This window comes from Misgurnus anguillicaudatus, chromosome 13 (genome assembly GCF_027580225.2).
Source record: "Misgurnus anguillicaudatus chromosome 13, ASM2758022v2, whole genome shotgun sequence".
In the NCBI taxonomy this organism is placed as follows: Eukaryota; Metazoa; Chordata; class Actinopteri; order Cypriniformes; family Cobitidae; genus Misgurnus; species Misgurnus anguillicaudatus.
This window is the reverse complement of record NC_073349.2, coordinates 4,503,584-4,515,802: the sequence shown is the minus strand read 5'-3', so window position 1 is coordinate 4,515,802 and position 12,219 is coordinate 4,503,584. Positions and strand designations below refer to the sequence as shown.

Sequence of the window (12,219 nt, the reverse complement as noted above, 5' to 3'; positions counted from 1 at the left end):
TCTGAGACCGATACGAGATTGAGTAAAAATGCGGTCGATTCCAAGACCTTGAGAACTACAACACTAGCATAAAGTATAGTTTCTTGTACAATACGCAATAAGAATGTAGGGGTAAAATATTTTTAATTTGCAGACAAATAACATCATTATACAAAAGCAAGATTTATTTTCTTTATTTTTGGGTGAAATATGACCTCAGACATGATATGAATCTGTGAAATGTACCCATTTTCTTTAAACATAACTCATAAACTCTTACTGCATTCACACACATTTATATATATACAAAACATCTTTGCTCTCAAAATAAGCTTCACATTAGTACTGTTTATACTCTATAGTCTATATTCACATCATAAAGGATAAACTATATTGATAATCATTTCTTATTGAGAATTAAATTCTAAACTTCTTAAACAAAATAAGCTTTCAGCCTTTTGTGATAACAATGCAGATATGATAATCATATACAAATATTTATTGTGTACGTGCACACACACACACACCCAAATAAAATACACTGAAACTTAGTGCTCATACAAACATACTTCAAATCCACTTTGTCCAGCTGAAATGTACATGTAAAAATATTTTGACAGTTTAAATTAATTTTATATAGTTTAAGTCATATCCTGTAATATGATACATATGTACTGCAGTTATTTCATATAAAATCCTATATGTACTGTAAGTGCGTATCATCTAACTAGTGTAATGTACAGTACTGTGCATTTTCATCTGATCACAGACAATAGCTGTGCTTGTGATAACCTGCATAGATCAACATGTCAATATAGACATGCAAAATGCATAGCACACAAACCAGCATATTAAACGGATGAGACTGGTTAAAATCATGCTGAAAAAGATTTTACATCTGATATAAAAACTAGTTTTGACCCAGTGTCATGCTTTCCAGAATTCCAATAGTGTAAATTCATGCTGTTTATACATGTGTTGTGTTCACATTATATGATTGATAAATGTGTATTTCTTTGAGGGCTGGTTGCAGACAGTATATCACATGGTTACTGTGGGTCCAGCGGTAGTTTTGGTTTATATTATCCTGGTACTGGCTCAGATTCCCCAGTATTCCTTCACATAACCAAAATGTTTTATGACGTGACTCTCTCTGTGTACATGTTCTGATGAGAAACTGTTCATGTGGTTTATATAGTGCCATTCTCAAATAATGAAAAAAGTTTAAAAATGAATGGCATTATTCCACCAGGATTAAAAAAGCCTTGTTATAGCCCTCCAGTCACAGCATGATACTGTAAAATAAATATCTCAGAGCATAGTACATACATCATGGTGCTTGTTGATATTATGTGCATTAAGCACTATGATGTTTTATAGTACATGTCCCAAAACAATGTTACTGTACCATATCCAAACAAATTGAAATGGTAATATAGTAAATTCAATGACACGAAACCCAGTTAAGTCAACATCCAACTATCCAGATCTTCACTAGTTCCTCTTACACAGGACTGAACTTTCTCTTCTTGACATCTGGTTGTTGTGAAGCGAAGCCTTTCTCTCTCCTCTCGGCTGCCCGGTCTCTGTATTTCAGCTGAAATGAAAAGTACCGTAATAATACTGCTATAGACTTACTGTCTGAATAATAACCAATTAGCAATGGGAGAAATTGGTTCTTGTAAATGATTTCATCAGAGACTTTTGATGTTAGAAGTATAAATCTAAAGATTTCAGCTCGGTTTCTGATGGATCTTGTATCTCGGTCTGGAACTGTCTGCCCCTCTTCTGCTCCAGGTTTTGCTTTATATGCACAAAAAGATAGTCATATATATATCTATATATATTATCTGAACTAAAAGTCCAACACTAAATCTTAGCTTGTCAATCTTAACACCTATTGCTTTCACAGAAGTCATTGGGTCTCATTCTTTAAGCATGCGTATGCACACATTTGTGCGTGAGATGTGCGTACAGATATTTTTACAAACAAATCGTGATTCAACTAAAACTTTCGTATCAAATTTACACAAATAATAGAAAACCTAAAACCACTCGTACGCAATAATCATGTGTGCTATAATCAAATACTAGGCTTTAGTTATAATGTTTATAATAATGTTGATATATTTACATGATTATATTTTATATTATAATATTTTCTGCATTATATATTATTATACATGATCTATATTATTGTTATATACATTATATTATATTATACATCATTTTAGCCTACTTATTTTTACATATAAAGAAGATGCAAATCTTCACACTTTCCTTCCTCACATTTTTGAAATCTTGAAAGCGTCTGATTAATGCCTAATGTAAACATCATGTAAATGTAATGAAAAGTCCAAACGTCAATCACTTGATCTCCTGTCTGTTTTATTTTAGATACAGATGCGCATCTCTGTCATATTAATTAAATGTCATATTTGTTAACGCATCCAATATTTATTTAATGTTATACGGTCGGTGGACAACACTGACTTCCTCCAGCGACAGCAAAACCTCCCAAATAGAAAATGCAAAACTGAACTTTACCGATAATAAATATGATCATGAATGTCTTTTCAAGCTCTTTTGGTTTGGTGACAAACTGCTCTAAAATTTTCTGGGGACCAGCGCTGGGCTGCGGAAAGCCCTTATATGGAGCTGGTTTGGGCGTATTTTATGCAAATTACCAACCTCTTGCACGCGGCCGCTCATGTAGAAAACTCCAAATTCACTAACGTAAAACCAAGTATTAGAAAAAACTCATGTGCGTATGCACATGTTGTGAATTAGGCGTAAAGTTTTCATGAGAAGTTCAAGTGTGCGTATAAATACGATAGACGTACGCAATTATTAGTGAATGAGACCCAGTTTTTTGTTGTTGTGCCGTTTACAGAGCTCGCCGCAGTATCATATATATATATATATATATAACTAGAACAGACAGTAATGTAATATGGGTAGTAGGGATGTTCATACTGACCACAGGGTAGGGTTGCACCAGTCGTCCGTAAGTTTTTACTTAAACTGGGATGTAAAGTCCAAACTAGAGGCTTAGTAACCACTAGCTAGTTTATAACTAACTATTTACTTTATTCGGTTGCACCATTTGTTCTTAAGGGAAAACGTAGCAAGTAGGTCGTAAGTGCTCCGTAAAGTAATGCGTTGTCGCATAGAATGACGTCTATTTTTCTTAACCCAATCACAAGCCTTCAAATAGGTAAACAGGAAATAGTCTGAACAGCGCGTAATTTCAAACTCATTCTTGACTCGCCTAAACTGAAAGTTAAAAAAGCATACATTATTGAACTCAAAACATTACACTTTTAATTTAAAATATCTATCCCACACATGGAGGAGAAAATAAACAGGACGAAAATTAAAATCTCATTTTAATTGATGGATACACAGAAAACAAAACAGTTCTTGAAAACTCGTTGACGAACTTGCGGCTCTTCATAATTAATTACGAGCTCATCGATGCAATATAATCTGGCTGACATCTTATTCCGACCATTATTTGTGGACAGAGGCTTCCGTAAATATTAGTTACACTGTATTGTTACGTTTAAACTAAGTTTAAAGCAACACTAAAGACTTATTGCTCTTTGCTCCCCCTACAGGTTAGAAGCGTAATTGTTCATTACCACTGTCGTAAATACTGCAGCATAGCTGGCTCTGACTGGATTGTAGGTCTGCCGTAAAGCAAGTTTTTGTAGTTTTCACTCGAACTACATGACCACGAACCGATGATTGGAAACTTTTTTAGTGCGGTTTTGGCCGATAGAGTGCTGCAAAGCAAATGTGAAAGTGCTGTTCACCCTGTTTCGAGTGAATGAACGACTGAACTTTTTTGGAAATGTTATTTTAAGGTACAAAAAAATCTTTGGTGTTGCTTTAATGGTGCAACGCAAAAACATTTAGTAGTGCGTAAGTTGTAAGTTAGTGCCCATTTACGGCGTAACTAAGCTACGCTGTAACTTACGCACAGCTGGTGCAACCGGCCCCAGGTAACCGAAGATAAGAATTTATGACCGATTTATATTATCAGTTAAAAGAAAAAAATATTTGTGCCTACAGACATTTTACCACTTTTCTATCCTTAATTTGTGAATGTCCTGTTAATGACGTGAATTATTATGCCCTAATGGTCTGGTAAAGTCATCATTTGTACTGTATCTACATCAACTCAATGACAATTTAATATTAAAATCTTATCAGTTAATGTTCGGTTATCAAGCTGCGGTTGGAAAAATTAACTGACATGAACATCCCTTTCTTTCTTTCTTTTTTAACACCATACCAGCTTCTAATGCTATATTCATGGCGACAATAAAGTATAATTAAATCAAAGTAAGATTAAAAAAAGATGTTTAAAATGTATTGCCTCTAGAAATCTTAAAACCATGTTTGGGCTGAAATGAACATCACTAATGTGTGGGGAAGGCAAGCATAATAAAAATAAATCTGGTGATGTTTTTCACTCACTCGGTGAAGATCAGAGAGCTGCTGGTGTCTGATCAGAGCCTCTTTACTGGGAAACTGTCTCCTACACAACAGACAGGCCAGTTTAGACCAGTCTGTCAGTCGCTCATCTCTCTCATGATTCCCATCATCATCACTGTCCGTCTCTCCACTGTAAGACGCCACAAGACCCTGAGGAGGACTCTGCTGATGAAAACAAAAACCTGACTTTTTAGATATTATTCAAACCCACTAGTTTAATGCAATACAAACAGAAACCAACAGATATGATGAGCGTGCAGTCAGTAAAATACTTTATCAGTATCTGAATGATCAGACTAGAACTAAGATGATAACCTGCTTAATCCGTCTTTGCTGATGTGGCCCTTGTGGTCCATAAATGCACTACTAATCCATTCAGATAAAATGGCAAATGCATACATTCAAAAACACAACACACAAACCTAATCGAATACACAAAACAAACCCATTACAAGAAAACATGTCATCATACTTCTCTTTCTTCTGGATGTCTCATCTGTTCAGAGGTCAGAATCAGAGGTCTCTCCATCAATGCACCCTGTGAAAACCCCAACATCAGCACCAGTCAGACATGTCAGAAACATCTGATGAGATTTTAAGAGCAGGACAATCACATCAACCTTCATCTCCAGGACGGCGTAGCCGGCATCAGCGCTGGCAGACTCGCGTCGGTCGTCCGGTCTGCCCTGCAGTCGAGGGTTGGAGCTCAGAGTTGAGGACGATCGTACGCTATCCTTCTGTCTGTTTAAACTTTTAGCCCATCGCTCCATGTCTTTAGCTATCTGCAAAAATGAAAGAGATTTTCAGTTGTTTCTTCATCACCTACAAAACCATCACGAGCAGCCCTTTTAGTTTTAGTCTTAGTCTTTTGGACGAAAATGCTTTTAGTTTTAATTTATAGTTTTAGTCAAGTTTTAGTTGACGAAAACGCAAAAAGGTTTTAGTCAAGTTTAAGTCAATTTTAGTAAAAAAAAGTATTTTTTAACCAATGAATTTAGGTTAAAAAGTGTGGTGTATTTAATACAATTAAAATGTGTATTAAGGTTGTCCCTGAGGGCTTGCCATTGTTTTAGTCGGTGTGCTTTCTGCGCATGTCATAATAAAAAGTTATGAAGAAAAAAGTTGAGTTACGCTGACACCTCGCTTATAAAGTTGAGAAACGCGTGCCTTGCCTTATTTAAATACACCACAAAAAGTATTGGAAATGGGCTATAGGTTTGACAAATAGATACATGTAAAACCTTAAGCTTACCATGAAATGTGTCACAAGCCGATTGTCGAGTAAAATTTAATGTATATTATATGTTAACAGCGTGACTTGTTAGTTACCTTTAAAAAATATTAGCGTGATGAGCATTCAAGTGCCACTTGAGGTTGGTGGTATTCTTCCCACCTAGTTTGTGGCCACATTTACCGTCGCCTCCCAATATGCATTCAGTTTTTCTTTTTCCGTTTATTGGCTTCACCGCTACGGTCCTTCGAACTCACAGTCGCCACAGCCGCAGGTGTGTTGTTGTTGTTTGAAATCTGGTGCGCGTGCGCGGCATGGCGGCAGCCGGGTGGTGGGCGTGAGCGTGAGTGAGACTGTGGCTGCGTCCGAAAACTCTAAATTGCTGCCTTCTGAGGCAGCTTTCCAAGGCAGGAAGGCATCAAGGCATGTCCGAATTCAATGTTTGGTTTACTTCCTGTCTCCTGAGATACCTATGCGTGGACGTACATTAAGAATGTGATTGGTCGAGCCCGGTCGAGTTCGAAAAAATAAAATGGCGGCCAAGGACGCGACTGGACCACCAATTTAGTGTAAATAAAGGTAGATTTTCACTTTTTACACCCTTTAATTGCATTTCTAGCGAAAAATTAGTATTGTAGTTTTCAAATATGTGATTAGTTATCACAAAGGCGCTCTCTGTTTATATTTCAAACACGCTGCCTTTGAAGGGTGTCCGAAAGTCTTTGTCTGAGCTGCCTTCATGCCTCCGAAGTCATTTCCTCATGAGGCAGCGAGGCAACGAGTCACTGCCTTGAGTTTTCGGACGCAGCGTGTGTTGACCCAAAACAAGGATAGGAAGCGGCAGCATTGCTGATACTTTTTAGCTAAAAACACGCAAAATAGGCAGAAATGACATGCATTATGAACGTCAGACTTAATAATCATTTTCGTTCCGTCTCGTCTCGTCAACGAAAACTCGAAAGCGTCTCGTCATGTTTTCGTCACCTTAGAGACATTTTTAGCTAGTCATCGTCGCGTCATAAAAAATAGAAAACAACACTGCTGTATGTGGAGGTGTGATAATGTCAAATTTACCAGAACTTCTCTATTTATCTAAACCCATCCACACTGACCATCTCAATGATTTGACATCATCCAGACAGTACATGTTAGTACAGATTACATCATCGTTTACCTTCCACACAACAGGCTGTATAAATTAATAACCCCAGATAACAGACATCCTGTGCAAACTGATCTGCCGTGAGCGACACATGTCTGGCCTAAACATCTTTTAATCATCCTCTGTCCTTCTCAATGTGTCTAAGCAGATGATTTGATTTGAAAAATGATTGGATGTGACAATAATGGTTACAATACATCAGAAGCAACAAAAGTTTTAAAACCAATCCTGGTCGGGACATTCATTTCACTCTCAGTCTGAGTTTGTACCTGCTGTGCCGTTTTATTCTTGGGCTTGTCCTTCTTATCTTTGCCATTGTTAGGTGTAGATAAAAGGTCAGAGGTCATCGGTCCATTTTCTGAGGTCTGTGATGCAGGAACATACGTGTGTCTTTCCCCGTCCCAGTACATGTACTGCTGTGTTTGAGGATTGTAGTAGTACTGGAAGAAAAACAAACAGAAAATATTATGTTTAACAAGAGATGAACATTATGTATTTATGCTTGCTTAGTGCCTTTGGCATTGAGTCAAAGCTGAATCTGAATAATACAACGACAAGAATGATAAAAAATTGTAAAATTTAACCACATCTGCAAGTTTATAGTAGGAATTCATTGTATTATTTTGTGGTAATTAATCTTTTTAGCTCATCATAAAAACAGTTAATACACAACCCGTCTTACTGTTGTGTTGTCCTTTAAAGGATTACTCCACTTTCATAAAAAAATCCTGATAATTTATTTGTTCAGTCAAAAAAGGCAAAGCTGAAATAGTAGGGGTGTGACGAGATCTCGCGAGATTAAATGGGTCTCAGAAGATTAATTAAGTCACAAGATTTCTTGTGGAGGTGAAATGCTGGCCGTTTCTCAAATAAAAGACTGCATCCTTCGGAGGTCACATTTATAAACTGCATTTACTTCATAAAGACTGTCTTAGAGAATATTAAAAATTATACAACAGTTCTTTCTGGTTCTCGAATCTGATTGGCTAAGAGCCATACGATATTGTGCTGATAACAGCACTGTAGCCGCTTCACCTTTCGTATTATTCCGCCACCTAGTGAATGGAGGTCCTAAGCAGGCTCATCTCTGAATGGAAAAACACAGACGCGCTGTTTGAATCACTCTCCGTTTGTCTCATTAGTTGGCTCATAAATCAGTCTGAATCCCCAATCAGAAGTATTATTCCGTCAAAGATCAGCGCTCTTGGATGTTACGTTAAAGTTAATGGGAGTAACGTTAATGTCTTGTCACATCGTGTGGATGATTAACACTTGGAAAGAGGAATATAAACACTCGTTTTTTTTCTGGAGCTATATCTTTTATCAGAACGCGAAAACACCGTGGAACTGCAGGTAAGCCCCAGAGCTTTTAAATGTGGACATTGATCATTTACTTTATCGTGACGTGACTATTAAAACATGTTATGAGATTTCGCCACTGGTATATTTATAAGCAGCATGCAAAAACATCTCTCTGACACTTATAAAAACAGTTTTATATAGTACTGACAAGAACAAAGTTTAATAATAATAATCGAGTGCTCGTATCACGTTAAGAATAAATGAGAACGCAATAGTAACGTTATACAAATAGTTTTATTAACTTTTACCTCGCGCCAAAACAATAACAACACAAAAGACACTAAATATGAATTAAAAAACAAGTAACAGTTTGATCATGACACCAAATACTGCTGATTTGATCTCATTTTGACGATCATAAACAAACAAGGCCAACATGAGAGCCAGGGTATCTCTGTCAGAAATGTAGCCCAGAGAGGGCGGTGGTCAGCGGGGCGAGTGAACACTGATGTCCGCTCATGCTTTGGTTCTCATTCGTACCGAATCTCACTATTTAAATATAATTCAGATACATTCTCGACTGAACTAATCTTAAAACTACACTTTGTGACCAAGAAACGGTAATATAAAGTAACGGCTTTTCTGTCCATTGAGTTGTTATGAGCTTCAAAGCAGCCGAAAGTTTTACCTGTCATTCTGGCCGCCCTCAAATCCGTGGCGGAAGAAGTAGTTCTCAAACAAAGAGGCTTTTAAAATAACTCCGTTGTTGTTTTCTAGTTTTCGTTTTTCAAACGTGTGCCGTCGAACTGTTGTATAAAAGCAATATCGCTCTCGGAGTCGTGTGATATAGCTCTATATCATCACGGCTGTGATTGCCTCCAGCACTCGGCCTGCGGCCTCGTGCCTCTGGCCTAATCACAGCCGTGATGATATAGAGCTATATCACACTCCTACTCGAGCGATATTGCTTAATTATAAAGTTTACTAATTATTTAGTTAATCACAAATTGTTGTAATATGCCCATGACTTGCAAATGTAATGCTCAGTTAATGACCTGAAATAAACCTTGATGACGTATGCAGCCTGCATATGCGACCTCCGGAGGATGTAGCTTTCTGTTTGACTCTTTTACAGTGCATGCAATATATTTGTCTTTTACTGCGTTTGCTTCTTTGTTTAGGTTTCCAATAATGTTTGTTTGGGAACTCTTGTGAAGTCTGAGACGAGTTGTGTTTGTCTGTTGTTAAGCGTCAGATGTGAAGTCTCAGCAGATTAAACGCTCCCTCAAGAGTTAACATGATTTAATGTCTGCATGTTCTTGCTCAAAAAATGACAGTGGCTGTATTATTTCTAGTGTAAAGAAATGGACGTATATTAAATATTAATATGGATTTAAACATTCTTTGACTAAAAATAAGCGTTTCTCTCCGTCTAAAGTGAAAGATAGCGTCCGCGAGACGAGTCCACTATCTCCCCCTGCAGGCATTTGTTATAATACATACATAATGCTTTTTATTTATAGACCACAAATGTAGTGTGTTTGTTAATATAATGTTGTTTAATGTAACTTGGTTCCCTTTCAGTCGGTCACTACGACGTCACGTCGTGACCGACGAATTGGGAACCGCTTCGCGGGTGACCTATCTACTTCGAGAACTATCAAAAACGCCAATGAACTTGGCATGCAGGTATTTGCATAATGTCGGCGCCGCCCCGCCAGGTGCGTATATAAGGCGCAGGTGCATAATACCAAATCAGCTTTATTGCTTCGAAGCCGGCAGACATCTGCTCTCGAGAAGCTTTCTAAACTGATCTTCGTAGATCCTGTTCTGTGAAGGGAAGAAAATAAGATCTCAGCTTGCTGAAGTTGGTTGGGCAAAGACACCTCAGCGGAGGCTCGCAGTGTTTTTTCCACCCTTTCTCTCTCTCTCTCTGTCTCTTTAATTTAGGACTTGAGTTCGAGTGAGTGCGTTTGCCTCTCCCTGTGTGTTTCACCAGCTCGCACAAAAGAGTGATTTCCCTAAAAGAGCAGCACGTTTGAGCTTTGTGTCTTTTTAAAGACAGCCACTCATTCGTGTCACGGTCGGGGTCGTCTTTTTTTAAAGATGGATTTCCGTCCGTGCTCCGTTTCTGGATGCGGTGTGTTCATCGCCCCCCAGGATGGCCACAAGCGTTGTCTTTCGTGTCTGGGGCTCCAGCACGCAGAGGCAGCGTTGCGTGATAGCTCATGCCCCATCTGTGAGGGCATGACTATAGCGGATTTGCGGAGACGGGTGTCGTTTCTCCGGCAACGGCTCCCGCCTTCCCAGTCTGGTGCTGCTAAAAGCGCAGCTACCAAACTTGCAAAGGATGATCTCCGTATAACGGTGCTGGGTCGGTCTGCTGGTTCGTCCAGTAGCTCCCAGCGCCCTGATCCGTTGCCAGCGGAGGTCCCGATGGAGACGAGCGGCCCGTGTTCTACGGTGTCCTCGCGCTCTGTCGAGCCTCCACCTGACGCGATGTCCACCGTAACGTCCGAGGGGGGGTTGTCAGCCTCGGACGTCGATCCGCTCCCGCCTTCGGGCCAGGTTGCGGGTTCTGCGTTCGACCCTGAGATGGCAGCCATGCTCGCTTGGGCGGCGGAGGCGGTCGGCTTGGAGTGGACTAAACCTCCCCCACCTGAACCGTCCCGCCTCGATGATTGGTTCTTCGGGGGTGCCAGGGCTTCTCAGTCCTCGCCCCCGGTGCCTTTCTTCCCCGAGGTGCATGAAGAGCTGACGCGGTCGTGGAAAACCCCGTTTTCCGCCCGGAACCGGCCGTATCAGCCTTCACCTCTCACCTCTCTCGAGGGTGGAGATGCCATGGGGTACACTGGTATCCCGTCAGTGGAGCGCCCGGTCGCGATGCAGTTGTGTCCGGCCGGTGTCGCTTCCTCCTGGCGGGACCAGCCTACTCTCCCCTCACGGGCCTGTAAGCAGTCTTCGGCGCTGTCCGGTGCTGCTTACAAGGCTTGTGGGGAGGCAGCCTCTGCCCTGCATGCCATGGCATTGCTGCAGGTTCATCAGGCTAAGGCTCTGAGGGATCTGCACGCGGGAGGTCACGACTCGGCGGAGTTCTCTGAACTACGTGCGGCTACAGATCTGGCGCTTCGTGCGACCAAGGTCACCGCACGCGCCGTCGGGCGTGCGATGTCTACCCTGGTAGTCCAGGAACGCCATCTCTGGCTGTGTCTGGCGGACATGAAGGACGCTGATAAAACCCGGCTCCTGAATGCTCCGGTTTCCCAGACCGGCCTGTTCGGCGAGACGGTCGAGGAGTTTGCGCAGCAATTCTCCGCGGCCAAGAAGCAGACTGAGGCCATCGCTCAGATCATGCCACGTCGGAAGCGTCCTGCGCCTGCCCCATCCACGTCGGCGCCTCAGCCTGCTCCTCGCCGAGGGCGTCCTGCGGCGGCCGCCTCCGTTCCTCCCCGGGGCTCTTCTAAGAAGCGAGGAACCGGTCGTCAGCAGCCCGCCCCGCCCGCTCAGCCCGCTTCAAAGGGTGGTAAAAGAAGATCTAAGCGGCCCTGAGACGGGCGACCTAGAGATGGAAGGGATCGCTCTTCGGGAGATGGTGAAGGCACCGCTCCCCCCACCGGAGGAGGGCCGGTTGGGGAATCTTTTGTTTCATTTTTCTGTTCCGCCGACTTTTCAGTCGGCACCCACAAATCCACAAAAAGAGCGAATTCCACTTCCATCTCTAGGTCTTCAGATGAGCTCCGGAGATACGAGAGGGCTCATAACCCCCCCTCGTTCTCCGACTCATCAGAGGAGAACGAGAGCGACGCACGGGCTCATAACCCCACCGCGCTCTCAGCCGGTAAGAGACAGCTACGGGCTCATAACCCATCGTCTCCCTCCTCCTTCGCCAGAGGGTGCATCGAGTGGTGTGAGGTGTCTTCAGCAGAGCCTCCCTTACTCAACCACCCAGCAACGGACTCAGGTGAGTGTTATCACACACAACACTGCTGTCGGTGCGGCCGTTACGCACGCACCGGCGATCACCTCCGTTGCGCCCGCCGCG

General features: G+C 41.5%; 1 protein-coding gene across 4 annotated transcripts in view; it reads right to left on the bottom strand.

Moving 5' to 3' along the window:
* Positions 1 to 157: 157 nt before the first annotated feature.
* Positions 158 to 12,219, bottom strand: part of rbm10 (RNA binding motif protein 10) — a 53,549-nt gene continuing 41,487 nt past the window's right edge. For 3 of the 4 annotated variants that reach the window (XM_073874872.1, XM_073874875.1, XM_073874873.1), the window contains exons 17-22: positions 7,145 to 7,315; positions 5,103 to 5,264; positions 4,955 to 5,020; positions 4,465 to 4,647; positions 1,719 to 1,782; positions 158 to 1,578 (exon numbers count right to left, since the gene is read on the bottom strand). In XM_073874872.1, coding sequence (XP_073730973.1) covers positions 1,484 to 1,578; positions 1,719 to 1,782; positions 4,465 to 4,647; positions 4,955 to 5,020; positions 5,103 to 5,264; positions 7,145 to 7,315 — 741 coding nt within the window. In that variant the 3' untranslated portion in view covers positions 158 to 1,483. The remainder of the gene's footprint in view (positions 1,579 to 1,718; positions 1,783 to 4,464; positions 4,648 to 4,954; positions 5,021 to 5,102; positions 5,265 to 7,144; positions 7,316 to 12,219) is intronic. The other variant, XM_073874874.1, reaches the window with a different exon arrangement.